The sequence below is a fragment of the Canis aureus genome, chromosome X (assembly GCF_053574225.1).
Source record: "Canis aureus isolate CA01 chromosome X, VMU_Caureus_v.1.0, whole genome shotgun sequence".
Classification (NCBI taxonomy): Eukaryota; Metazoa; Chordata; class Mammalia; order Carnivora; family Canidae; genus Canis; species Canis aureus.
Genome location: NC_135649.1, coordinates 111,694,599 through 111,709,235, shown reverse-complemented (window position 1 = coordinate 111,709,235; position 14,637 = coordinate 111,694,599). Strand labels below are relative to the sequence as shown.

The 14,637-nt window shown below is 43.1% G+C and overlaps 1 protein-coding gene across 10 annotated transcripts in view; it reads right to left on the bottom strand.

Moving 5' to 3' along the window:
* Window positions 1-1,070: 1,070 nt before the first annotated feature.
* The window catches only part of CTPS2 (CTP synthase 2), a 109,833-nt gene continuing 96,266 nt past the window's right edge, over window positions 1,071-14,637 (bottom strand). For all 10 annotated transcript variants that reach the window (XR_013374749.1, XM_077888314.1, XM_077888315.1 and 7 more), the window contains 2 exons: window positions 2,348-2,454; window positions 1,071-1,277 (listed from right to left, as the gene is read on the bottom strand). Coding sequence is in view for 9 of the 10 variants with exons in the window: in XM_077888314.1 (XP_077744440.1) it covers window positions 2,385-2,454 (70 nt within the window). In the remaining variant the exon portion in view is untranslated. The remainder of the gene's footprint in view (window positions 1,278-2,347; window positions 2,455-14,637) is intronic.

Genomic DNA, 14,637 nt, shown 5'->3' with positions numbered 1-14,637 from the left:
CCTCTCAAGCTCATTCAACAGGGGCATTGGGAAGCCTACTGGACACCGTCCTGGTCGCACAATGTTGCAAATGTACCTGATGCTCCTTAGCTGTTCACTTTATTATTTTCTTATTTTTTAGATTTTATTTATTCATGAGAGATACAGAGAGAGGCAGAGACACAGGCAGAGGGAGAAGCAGGCTCCACGCAGGAAGCCCGATGTGGGACTCGATCCCGGGACCCCAGGATCACGCCCTGAGCCAAAGGCAGGCGATAAACCGCTGAGCCACCCAGGGATCCCCTAGCTGTTCACTTTAAAATGGTCAATCCTAGGGTCACCTAGACCCAGGGTTGAGAGTCAGCCTTTGGCCCAGGGCGTGATTCCCGGGTCCCGGGATCGAGTCCCACATGGGGCTCCCTGCATGGAGCCTGCTTCTCCCTCTGCCTGTGTCTCTGCCCCTCTCTGTGTGTCTCTCCTGAATAAGAAATAAAATCTTTTTAAAAAGAAAAAAATAAAAATAAAACGATCAATTCTAAAACAAAATAAAATAGGGGTGCCCGGGTGGCTCCGTCTGTTAAGAGCCTGCCTTGGGCTCAGGTCATGATCCTGCTCTGGGATTGAGCACCGTGTCAGGCTCCCTGCTGAGGGAATTCTGCTTCGCCCTCTCCTCCTCTCCTCGTTGTGCTCTCTCACACTCTCACTCTCTCAAATCAATCAAAATTAAAAAAAATAAATAAAATGCTTATTAATTCCATGTTATGTGAATTCTGCCCCAATTAATATACATATATAATATATATTTTTATCCCCCCTTACATTCTGCCCGCCTGCGGCGAGGGCCTTACTTGCCCCTCCCCACTCTTGGACTTGTTTAATTTTAACTAAAAATAAAGAGGGTGACAAACTGAAAGAAGCTTGGGCCACACAAAAATCTGGGATTGAGTTCCAGGTCACAGAATAACTCCTTTTTGACTCAAAATTCCCTATCATGTGTGCACAGGGAAGGTTCTGGAACCCGGATCCTCGCTCACCACCTGGACATCACCACACACCGGACAAAACACAAACACACTTTCTCCCCCACGAGGTTGTTGGGAAAAGTTTAATTGGCTACAGAAATTTGTGAGAACCAAAGGCCACCTCTAGAGTAAAAAGGGTGGTGGCCTTTTGGTTCTGGTTTCTCTATTATTAGATCTCCTTCGAAGGTCTACATCCATGTTTAGTGGAAAATAAAGGGATTCTTTAAGAGTGTGATTTCCTCAGTTCCTTCATCCTGGCTTCAATTACTTCAGAGCCTTAAAAAAAGAAGAAGAAAAAGAATGTAAGTATTAGCAACATTGGAAACTAAGACTGTAAAGTGCCTCCAGCTAGCCTTTGCACCATCTTGGTTTGCTCCTAAAGGACTTTATGTTTGAGGCAAACATAAATAGAGAGATGCTTTCTCTGGTGAACATGAATATCCTATCCCTAAGTGATATGAAGAGAGCTCATAATGGAGCGATTAACTCTTTACAGTTTCCAGAAGCTGCTGTCTATGAAAGAGAGCTGCTCATCCATTTCACGGCAGCCGTAACGCTGGAGTTATCCCAGGCACTATCAGCCTCAGAACTTGAATCTAATAAAGCTCTCCAGGCTGCTATCCTCCCTCATAAAGCCTAAAAGAGCCGTGGGAAAAATAAGCGGCCCTCAGAAGCCAAGCCAGTCTCAGGCATCTCCCTTCAAAGAAATAAAAGACCATTTTATTTCATACAAACCCAAGGAAATCTGTTTTTCCATGAATGACCTAAACCGGGGGTCACCAAACTGCTTTTGTAAATAAAGTTTTATTGGGACACAGCCATGCCCATTCATTCTTTTTTTATTGGTGTTCAATTTGCCAACATATAGCATAACACCCAGTGCTCATCCCATCAAGTGCCCCCCTCAGTGCCCGCCACCCAGTCACCCCCACCCCCCGCCCGCCATGCCCATTCCTTTATGCTTTTCCCCTGTAATAGCAAAGCAGAATAGTTGCAACGGAGACCGCACGGCCCACAAATCCTAAAATATTTACTCTCCAGCCCTTTATGGAACACATTTGCTGACTTATTACAACTCTAACCACTATAGCCTCCATTTACAGGTGCTCTTACATATTTCTCTCCAGCCTCAGGTGCATTCCAGTTTCTCAAAAGTATGACTGGCCGTCAGGTCTGTCCTAGCTATGACCTGGGATGCTCCTATTTGACCGCTACCTATGCTGATCAAATAGGAGCATCCCGAGAGAGCAAAATCCTGCAAGGCAAGTCACAAGATGCTCCCTTCTCCACCAGGACAACAGCTTGTCTCTAAGACAGATAGAGAATACTTGAAGATTCCATCTTACCCTCTCAGGCAGTCCTGATTATTCCGAGTCATTAGTTTCAGCTTATTTCCAACTCGGCTATTCTTGGCTCTGAAAAGCTGTCATCACTGGCATCGCTGTATCTATCACTAGATCAAAAGAGGAGCTAATTTAGCAAGTTGTAAAAAACCCTGGACACTTACTGCATTTACAATTCCAAACACTTTTCATACTTAATATCCACTCAGAGAAAATGCCAAGGGATAGTCTACTAGCACTGTCTAGTCGCTACAGAAAGAGGTGAGTCCAAACACACACCATGGTCTTTTTTCAGAGGAGCTGATTATTCGCTTGCATCTTAAGTTGGAAGTAAAATTTATAAAATCAGAAAATTTATAAAATCATTTCAATTTACATTAAAATTTATAATCTTCTGAAGACCACTAGTAGAGACCAGCAGCATTAAATTTTCCATTCCAACAAACATTCTCGTACATCCAAAGTTTTGAGAACTAATTTGGGGGATTCCCTGGGTGCTCAGTGGTTGAGAGCCTGCCTTCGGCCCAGGGTGTGATCCTGGAGACCCGGGATCGAGTCTGGCGACAGGCTCCCTTGCATGGAGTCTGCTTCTCCCTCTGCCTGGGTCTCTGCCTTTCTCTGTGTGTCTCTCATGAATAAATAAATAAAAATCTTTTAAAATAAAAAAAATTTCAAAAAAGAAATAATTTGTATGCTATTTTCACATTAGAAGCTCTATAAGGGGCACCTGGGTGGCTCAGCAGTTGAGCGTCTGCCTTTGGCTCAGGTCGTGATCCCTGGGTCCTGGGATCGAGTCCCACGTTGGGCTCCCTGCATGGAGCCTGCTTCTCCCTCTGCCTGAGTCTCTGCCTCTCTCTCTGTCTCTCATGAATAAATAAGTAAAATATTTTTGAAAAGAAGCAGCAGCTTTATGGGATGCTCTGACTACGTCGAGCCACATATAGTATTCAATACGGGACCAATTACTGATATAGATACTGCCACGTTGGGTTCTGTCAGAGGTACACCTTCTCCATGACATAACCTTGCAATTATAGTTTTGCTTTGAGCCATAGGCTTAGGCTGGGGTTCCTCTTGCTCAGTTCCAAATAAATCAGCTAGTAGATCAACTCTACAGGAGTGCTACCAATCTGTAGAGGCGACGTTGCCAAGAAGTGTTTTCTGCCTGAACCATTCCTAGCCTTGACCAACTTTTTGCTGACCTATAGCAAATAAGTCTGAATTCCATAACATGTGAAAATCCATTTTTTAAAAAGATTTTATTTATTTATTCATGAGAGACACACAGGCAGAGGGAGAAGTAGGCTCCCTGAGGGGAGCTCAACATGGGACTCAATCCCCAGGCCCCAGGATCATGCTGAGCCAAAGGCAGACGCCCAACCATTGAGCCACCCAGACACCTCCCCATTCTTTTTTTTTTTTTTTTTTTCCTTTTTTTAAAGGAGGAAAGGGAACAACTGAAGAAATCCTATGCTGACAGGTTAGGAGACGAAGATTTACTCTACACATATGGAGCGAGTATCAATAAATACATAAACAGGGATCCCTGGGTGGCGCAGCGGTTTGGCACCTGCCTTTGGCCCAGGGCGCGATCCTGGAGACCCAGGATCGAATCCCACATCGGGCTCCCAGTGCATGGAGCCTGCTTCTCCCTCTGCCTGTGTCTCTGCCTCTCTCTCTCTCTCTCTGTGACTATCATAAATAAATAAAAAAATTAAAAAAAAAAATTAAAAAAATTAAAAAAAAAATAAATAAATACATAAACAGCAATGTAAAAGACAACCTCACTCTCCTCCCTGACTTTTGAACAAAATACTGGAAAGGCTGTGGGGGTGGGGCTGAAGTATGGAGAGGAGATAGAAGATTAAGGATTGGCAGAAAAGTCAAGATATGTTAGATAAACACAGAAATCAACAGAGTCTCAAAACAAGCAGAAGATACCTCCTACTTAGATTTTAGAGCAGGAAAATCACTTCTACTGTTACAAAAGGGTTTCCAATAAAGAAAACACAGGAATAACTAAAGAATGCTTTTTTAAAAAACTGCCCCCAAAAGTTGATTATGTCCTTCCTTATCCATGCACTCTCATTACACAAATGTCGAGTCCTTCCTGGTTCTGTGCAACAAAGAGGGAACTGGAAGTTGCGCTCAACTTCCTCTGGGAGAAGAAATGAAGGTTAGGGTCTTCAGGTGATTAACCCAGCACACAGCTCATTCGAGGTGGGACCAGAAGGCCCATCACACCAACCAAGGCCACAAGCTCAAGTCTTAGCTGTGCTGCAATGTCCCCGCAGCACCTCGGGCCATGTCCACTGACTCCACAAGCAAGAAGGCCAAAGAGCCAAGGAAATTCCATTTTCTCAGGCATCAGATTTTATACTTGCTTTCTTCCTTACTTCTGAGCCCAGGGAAGAGTAAGGTGGACGCACATCTTCCCCCTCACACTCCTGGTTGTACTATTTATGAACCATGTACATTTGGACTGGTCACTTGACTCCTGAGAGTCTAGAAAAAAAGAAGTAACAATACCCACAACCACATAAGGGCCAAAAGAGAATGTATATAAATGTGCTCTGAAGACTATATACAATTATAGGCTGTTGCTGTTTTTGAGAATTATGTATTTATAACATGAGGGCAGCCTGGGTGGCTCAGCGGTTTAGCACCACCTTCAGCCCAGGGCCTGATCCTGGAGACCAGGGATGGAGTCCCGCATCAGGCTCCCTGCAGGGAGCCTGCTTCTCCCTCTGCCTGTGTCTCTGCCTTTCTCTCTCTCTCTCTGTGTCTCTCATGAATAAATAAATAAAATCTTAAAAAAATATATTTATAACATGGTATCTCTCAAAAAGTCATGGAAATAGAAAGAAGTCATAAAAACTGCCAATTGCGTGATTTTCAGAATTGTTTCTTGTACCAAATACTTCCCTGCCCACATTAGCCAGCAGACTTGGGTGGGTCTGTTTCCAACCTAACAGCTCTCATTTCTGTCTGATGGCTGGCTGCCCCAAACTCTGACAACACATCAAAATGACATAGGGAGACTCTGCTTGAGTTTACTCATTTCTAAGGCAAATGAGTGGGTTCACTGATTTTCTTTCATATGTGTCAGGAACCAGAAGTAGGACAATGAAATAAATCACGGCACTCAAGAACAGAATCATCAAAATAGGCCTTGCTGCTCAACGTGCTCATTTTAGGGCACCAAGGTGCCAACAAAAAACAAGTGCTAGAAATAAAATCTGGATCATCACCACACACAGAATAGCAGTGGCTCCCGCACGTTCAATAAAATGTGAGTACTCTGTGCTGCATATGACTTAGGGGTTCATTTTTGTTTCACACAGAACAAACTTAAAGAAGTCATAAGATATACTTGTCTGGGTATATTTTCACTTAATTCGCAACATCTCAGCTCTATCTTAAGACTAACCCATCTTTTTTTTTTTTTTTTTTTTTTGTCTAACCCATCTTTTTAAATAATCTTCTCTGTACACACACATGGGCACACACGCATTTCTCAGTAGAGAAAATTATTCGATATGAAGGTCTTACATGTTAAACTTTATGAAATGCCACAGAATACAGATCCACATGTGTGTGTCTTGATATATTTGAGGAGGGGAAGTTTTAAACCTGCACTACCCAATATGGGAGCCACAAGCCACATGATGCTATCTGCAAATTTAATCCATTAAAAAATGGATTACAAATATCTACAAATTTAAATCCATTAAAACCGAATTGAATTGAAAATCTCACTCCTCACTCACACATATTAAGCTGCACTTCGAGTGCTCAGTATGTTACCAGGTCGCTCGGTTCTTGTCCCAGATACACCAAAGCATTGGAGACCCAAGACCAGAATGGGAACATAGGGTTGATTAAGTGGAGAAGTAGAGTACACTTTTTTTTTAATGTTTATTTATTTATGATAGTCACAGAGAGAGAGAGAGAGAGAGAGAGAGAGGCAGAGACACAGGCAGAAGGAGGAGCAGGCTCCATGCAGGGAGCCCGATGTGGGATTCGATCCCGGGTCTCCAGGGTCGCGCCCTGGGCCAAAGGCAGGCGCTAAACCGCTGCGCCACCCAGAGTACACTTTCAAGAGAGAAAGCAGGCCACTGCTAGAGCAAGAGGGGCAAGGGCCCCAAGAAGCTCTAGCTGCAACCTCTTAAACCTGCTTTCTGCATATGTAAATTTGGCTTTGATTGACATGTTTGATTGACAGCTGATGGTTACATAACATTTTTGTCTTCTGCGCATGCACCTACCCATTCTGTTATGATCGTATTTGTTTATGTATTGTATATTTATGAGTTTCTAATGAGCTTTTGCTGTGACCTTAAGGACAAATTGTGCCTTTTGGGCGCATGCTCAGCTCTCAGAAGTCCCTTTGTGGCTTCTGAGCTGGCTCTGTGGCTAGGCCTTTCTGCTTCCGTTAGCCCTTAGAGGTGGCTCTGAAGGTGTGTGGCTGTTAACTCTCAGGGGTGGCTCTGAGGGTATTGGTAGCATCTGTTTTATCCCTCCTCCCTCATACCTAACTGCCCAACAAATAGTCATGTTGGGCTGGTGACTGTCACCTTGGGCAGTGTAGCTTATAGAACATTTCCATCATTGCAGAAAGTTCTATTGGATAGCACCAATTTTAAAACAAATGAATAGGGGGATCCCTGGGTGGCTCAGCAGTTTAGCGCCTGCCTTCGACCCAGGGCGTGATCCTGGGGTCCTGGGATCGAGTCCCACGTTGGGCTCCCTGCATGGGGCCTGCTTCTCCCTCTGCCTGTGACTCTGCCTCTCTCTCTGTGTCTCTCATGAATGAATAAATAAAATCTTTTAAAAAATGTTAAAAAAAATGAATAATGATTTAAAAAACAACAAACTATAATCACCATCCAATGATTCTCCTTGTCACTCCTTAAAAAAATTTTTTTTAAGGTCTGGCTATCCACAGTTAATTAAAATCATGGCAAATGTCTCTCATGCATGCATGCACTCCCCAAATAATGGAAGTACTCTTTCCAAAAAGGTTTATATAATCTTTTTAAGCAGGCTCCAAGCCCAATATGGGGCCGGAACCCACAACCCAGAGGACAAGAATCACATGCTTTACCAACTGAGCCAGCCAGATGCCCCCTATATTATTTTTTACAAGATAAAATCAAAATCACCAACAGTAAAAAAAAAAAAAAAAAATCACCAACAGTGACTCATGGGAATCTCTATCCTTACAAAACCAGCTTGATTTATGAGACTTGTCTGCAACAATTTACATGCGGTTCTTTGACAAAAAAAAAAAAAAGGTTTATCATAGTCATTTGTTTGTCAAAGATTCCTGGTTCCTAATAAATTCCCAATATAAGAAAACATATATATTCCAAGGCGCTAGGACAAGATATGGTAATGCCTCATATAGCCCACCTTTTATGCCACCCCAGGGGCAGCCATTAAACCACTTCTACTCCATTAACAGAAAGAGGTGATTGGAATTTTTAAAAATTTTGATGGCATACTTCGGATTCCCAGCATGCATGAGTTCCTGCAATACTTTGTATCAAAATCCATTTCATGTAGAAAAAGCATGTTTTAAAACAGGTTGCCATGCACACAGTTTTCTCCAAAGCATTGTTACTGCTACACTTACTTCCTTTTCAAAGAGCCCCTGGAAGCCATAAAATGTAAGAGCATTGGAATAAAAACTTACTATGCTTTGATGAGTTTTGCATTGAATAATAAATGGTAGACTACAACCCCAGCAGGGCATTAAAAGCACAGTAGTCTCTATCACTATTAACTCCATTCCTGGCTGGCACCATATCATCAGCACTGCAGTGGACCACCATCAATAAAGAGCACCTTTTAATCAACATTTAATCCCTAATGGAAAATGTACTTAAATGTGGTTTATTAGCAGCACTTTACCAAAAAAAAGTCTCAAGGTATGGAGTTGGTGACAAACAACAGTGCTGGTTTTGTTTTGTTTTTTTTTGTTTTGTTTTTTGTTTTTTGTTTTTTTTTAAATGGTGCTGTTTTAAAGGGTGTTTAAAAAACTGGTAAAAAAGAATCATTTTTTTCCAGTTCACTTTTGCTGGAAATGTAACAAAGGGGAAAATGTCATATTTTTATGTGAATTTAAAATTTACTAAGCACCAGGACGCCTGGGTGGCTCAGTGGTTGAGGATCTGCCTTCAGCTCAGGGCATAATCACTGGGTCCAGGGATTGAGTAACATATTGGGCTCCCCCATGGGGAACCTGCTTCTCCCTCTGTCTGTGTCTCTGCCTCTCTCTGTCTCTCACAAATAAAAAACTAAAAATATTTTTTAAAAATTTACAAAGCACCATCTCAACTATTCTTTATAGCAGCCCACAAGGATGAAGATCCTGAGGTTTAGAAGTAGAGACTTAGAAAAAAGTGCCTAGTAAGTAGCAAATCCAGAAATCAAATCCATAGCACCTGCTCTACTCATCCACCCTGTCCCCAAAGAAACAAACTATTTGCACCTGTTGGGGAGCAAGAATTTCCTGTTCTCTTTAAGATACTCCACCCTGGACTAGGCATAAAGGGAATGCGACAGATGAACAGAAGAAACCTGGAGGGACAGAAGTTTCTCTTAAGCCTTCAGGGTCTTTTTTTTTTTTTTTTTTTAAAGATTTTATTTATTCATAGAGACACAGAGAGAGAATGAGAGGCAGAGACACAGGCAGAAGGAGAAGCAGGCTCCATGCAGAGAGCCTGACGTGGGACTTGATCCAGGGTCTCCAGGATCACGCCCTGGGCTGCAGGCGGCGCTAAACCGCTGTGCCACCGGGGCTGCCCGCCTTCAGGGTCTTGATTGCCTTCAGCTCCAAACAGTCCACGTGCCAAAGCGGCATATTTTGACATCTGTCCCAAACCCCTTCAAACCTGGAATAATCTTTATGCCAAAGTGGCCCATCTTGGGGCTGCTTGCCTTTGGCCCCTGCACACCACACATTGCAAGAATGGTCCTTGACAACATCAACCATGCACCCTAAAGTTTAAAAAAAAAAACAGGCAAGGTGATTCCAAGTTTAAAATAGCGCTGGGAAATACACATCAGATTCTTGCAGGGGAAAAGAGTATCTTACCCTCCTAGTCAAAGGAAAGAGGTACCCAAGGGGGAGATAAGTATGCCTTAGAGGGAGAAAGGCAGATGCTACAATCAATAGAGAGGCCTCCCCATGCCCAGGGTCAGGAATGATTCGGGGAACTAGCATCCTAACAAGAGATTGGCGTTCGCCTCTCACTAAGTAGTTCAGGAATGTATGTATATACACTGATAAATCAAGGGCCACAAAAGCAGTGTGAGCTGAGGCAAAGGCATTAAAAGCTTCTAGGGAGATCAAGGGACTGCAAGCTGTTCCCTATGGATTGGTGTGCATTTTGTTCTCTAAGTCAAGGGAAGCCACTGAGAGTTTTAAATTCCAAAATAATGTAGGAAGATGGATTGAGAAGAGGAAAGCTGAAGGGATAGAGACCAGATAGGAAGCTTTGTGGAAGGCAAGAGATGAAGAAGACCAGAACTAAGGTAAAATTAATGACAATCATTCCTACTCAGGGGCACCTCACTGGCTCAGTCAGTAGAGTGTGACTCTTGATCTCAGGGTTGTGAGTTCAGTCCCCATGTTACTGGCAGAGCTTACTTAAAAAAAAATAATAATAATTTCCATTTAATTTCGCACCATAGACCAGACACTGTGCTAAGTGCTTTATACTTAGTATGAAACTTCATCTTCATTAAGTGGGTACCATGTCAAGTGGGTACCATTACCATGCCCTTTTTATAAAGAAACTGATGCAGAGAAGAGTGAAGTCACAGAACAGTGATTATAATCATGGAATGAACCATGTATGGATATAGAATAAAGATTGGAAGGAAATCCTAAAAATGAACACAGTGTGTTAGGCTGGTGGGTTTACAGGTCCTTTCTTTCTATTTTCAAAATCTTCTGCAATGCTACATCTAGAAGTCAACCAGAAAATATTTCCAAGCTGGAAGCCAGCATGTCACTTAGATGGAAAATCCAAAGAGAGTCACAGAAGAGAAACTAGAGACAATGGTGAATGAAAATGGTCACCTTCTCTCCCTGATTGCTGCCAGGACCCAAAGATAAAAACGGAGAGATAAGGATAAGCATGAAGGAGAGAATGGACTCAAATCCTAGGAGTACACAAGGTATCGGGAAATGGAAAGATCTGGCTCTGGGTATGTAGTTCCTTTAAGGGCCTTTTGATTATAAAGTAGTTTCAACTTTTGAGTTCGGCCTGAAAAAAGTCAAGCAAATATAGAGAATCACTGAGTAATTTCCCTTCTCGTTTCTGTACCAGACTGCTTCCTGTTTTGCCACAAAAAGTCGATTTCTCTGTACAAAAGGTAGTATATGTCAGGTGGAGCCATGGAATCCAGGATCCTAAAACCTAGGATAAAATGCTGCTCAAATGTCTTGAAATCCTGGCTTTATACTTTAAAAATACATTACCTCAAAGAGCTGCATGTCTGTGAACTGCTGACTGCGCCCCATCTAAGTTCTTGCTTTCCAACATGGAACAAGCACTCTGCAAGCAGGAGAGTTTTACTCTGACCTGACATGTGGGCATGACAAATGGGCATGAGAAATGATAGCATCATCCAAACTGAAAGGTGTTTCTCAACTTGGTATGTAGGTGAGTGAGCCTAAGAGCCCTGCAGGGCAGCCCCAGAGAACCACGTGCTGGAAAAAAACCTCGGAATAACTTTGGACTCTGATCCCTCTTCTGTTTCCAGTTGCTTAAAAATGGAATTCTGAACAGAGATGATATATTCTGTTTCTAGATACTAAAGAACTCAAAATTACAAGCACCTTTGTATAGTCTATTTAGTATAAGCCTCTAATAATAGTCTTCTTATAATCACATGAAACAGTCTCATTCTATTAGATGATATGCCAGCAAAACCATGCAAATGTGCGGTCACCTTTTGTACGTGGGACAGATTATGTTTACATACCAGAGGAGAGAGCTCAGCAAAGAATTAAAACAATCTCCCACTGGATTTGTTTTTTCTAAAACTGGCTTATTAGACTTGTGCATAAAAAGAGTTAACACAGCGGGCCTGAGGCTGCTATGTTTAGAAGGTCCTGCTTAAGGAGGGACTCAGGAACTTGACTTTCAGATTGTGTTCTCCATTAGCAACTGATAAGGTCATTTCACTGGGTGTAGGCTGATGTGATTTATGGTGAATGCTTGCTTTCCTTCTGAGAGTCTGGAATCTGAGTGGTTACTAGGTAGAGAATGCCTATGAAACCAGCCCCAATAAAAACCCTAAACTCTGAGTCTCAGATGGGCTTCTCTGGCCATAAACATCAAGCACATGTTGCTGCATGTTCACTGCTGAAGGGGAGGTGAGCTCTGCAGGACCTCTCATGGGAGGGAGGGAGCATAGGAAACCTGCAAATAGGTTTCTCCAGACCCCACTTACACCTTTTTTTCTTACTGAGCCAGCTGGGTATGCTTACTCTGTCACCGAAGTGAATTTTAACCATGAGTACAACTATATTCTGATTTCCTTCTAGTGAATCATCAAATGTGTGGGTCGTCTCGGGGAACCCCCAAAACAAAGCCTTTCAATTTGATTTGGCATGTACTTTTGAGTAGCTTATAAAAACCTAAAAAATACTATCCTAAAACTGTCATGCCTCTTGAACAGAAAACTACAAGTTGAAAACCGGGTGGAACTGGTCCTCATAACTGCTGCCACTCTATGGACAGCAGAGTAGCCAAGACTTCAGCTCTAGATCCCAAGACAATCATCTTACCGCAACTTCCCAGGCACTAAAAGAGAACTGTTCTCCACAGGCAGACCGCAGAGGTTATAGTTCAGGTGGACCTGCTCAAAGCCAAAGATTTTTGCATTCTGGGCTTTAAAGATGTCAGCTGCACATGTGCCATATAATTACATACCGTCAGCCAATTTCTGGGAAAGGAAGTCATTATGCTAGTGTTCATATTCCTTAGTACATTTGTTTATGGTTGATTACAGACAGTCATCTTGTTTGACAGAAATACAGTACCAAGCCCGCTCACATTAGAGACCGGCCATCAAAGCAGTTGTTTGCTTTTTTGACATTTACTAATGCCACAGAGCTGGGCAGAGAGGGGTTGCAGTGCAAGCTTCCTCCAGAACCTGGGTATCTGTCACTGGGTTAACTCACGGTCACCATTCTTAGCTGGAAAACTCTCTTCGAGGTGTCAAAATTAGACTAGACCATATCCATCCTCCCCTGCTACCTACAGTTATTACTTTAACGGGTACTAAACAACCTCGAGTGCTGGGGAGCCAGGGACACCAAGATATATAAGGTGCTGGCTGCCCTCAAGAAATGCACCGGATCATAGCGGATATGTAGGAATTCTCTACCACGGAAGCCTGCTATTCTGCTATAATTCCAATAGCAGTAGCTGAGTTATATTAAGAAGTCTTTCCTTCTCCTCGAGACACACTGAGTCTTGCTCAGGAGTTGCTAGCAAGCAACCATTTTTCTCTGCAACTGCTGGTAAGCTGCACCCAGAGACCACCATCCCCCCTCCATGGGAATCAAGGGGCCATCTAACACACAGGTGGCCAGTCCACACAGACTAGGTAACACTTGTTCTTAGCTGTTGCTTGCAAACAACCAACCAGTCTGGTGTGACTTATTTCTCCCAGCCATCTAACTTCCTCCACTGTCACTCTCCTTTTACATGCCAGCACCTGAAATGATGGAGACTACGAAGTGGCTGAGCAGGGTCACAGCACACATGCGACATGAGACCACACTGGTATTCCCAATCTGCTGCATAGGCCACGCAGTGTCAGAGCACAGGGAGCTCTCTCTTCGCATGCAATCTCATGCACAACCATGCCACACGAGCCTGATAAAGTGCAGCTGCTCGGCTGAAGCAGGGAAGAACCCGGGGTCCCCTCACCTGCTCCTCCTCACGGCAGCCCAGACTGCAGCTCCGCTGGGCACCGTTTGAAAACCAAAGCCCTGGTTCAAGGGTGCAAGGAGTGAGCATTCATTCAGTAAGACACCCAACACGGAAGTATGTAAAGCTGTTCCCATTTGAAAACATGGGTAGGGGCAGCCCCAGTAGCTCAGTGGTTTAGTACCTGCCTTCGGCCCAGGGCATGATCCTGGAGACCCGGGATCAAGTCCCACATCGGGCTCCCTGCACGGAGCCTGCTTCTCCCTCTCCCTCTGCCTGTGTCTCTGCCTCTCTCTCTCTCTGTGTCTCTCATGAATAAATAAATAAAATCTTAAAAAAAAAGAAAGAAAGAAAAAAAGAAAACATGTGTAAAAGAAATGAGAGACAGCTGTGAGCTTCTCCTAGCAAAGTAATGTCACAAAGAAGCGAGCTTGTGTAACACAAGCACACGCATACACACCAGACACCTCTCCTGGAAGCTCTCAACTGCAACATCACAAGGGTTATTTGCTAGGATGAGTGTCAGCAAAGGTAATCTTCTAAACGATATATATCCAGTTACTGTGGTAATAACCCTTCCTAACCCTTCTCTGATTCTGGCTAGCTCCACCCACTTTGCAAGTTATTGCATCCAATATTCTCGAATGAGAAGTAAAGATACACATTCTCCCCAAACTAATATTTAAATGTAAGGAAATTTTAACGAAAATCCCTAAGGGATTTTTAAAATTTGAACCTAATTTTAAAAATCATTGTATAATTCATCTGGAAAAATAGCAAAATATATATTTTAAAAAGTTTAATAATGGGGGATCCCTGGGTGGTGCCTGCCTTTGGCCCAGGGCACGATCCTGGAGACCCGGGATCGAGTCCCATGTCAGGCTCCCTGCATGGAACCTGCTTCTCCCTCTGCCTGTGTCTCTGCCTCTCTCTCTCTCTCTATGTCTATCATAAATAAATAAATCTTTAAAATAAATAAATAAAAATAAAAAGTTTAATAATGGGCGCAGGGTAGATAAAGTCTTGATTTACAGTAATGCTATGATAATGAAAAGGGTGATAAGGGTTCGAAATAAGAGAAAAATCATCAGTGGAACAAAACAGAAATCCTTCCAACTTATTAACCATGGGGATAGCGGGTGGGAGTGTGTGTGTGTACAGATCGTACCTTACACACTATGCCAATTATCAAGTACATATAGATTACAGATTTTTTTTTTTTAAGATTTTATTTATTTGAGGGATGCCTGGGTGGCTCAGCGGTTGAGCCTCTTGCCTTCAGTCCAGGGCGTGATCCTGGAGTCCTGGGATCGAGTCCAGCATCAGGCTCCCTGC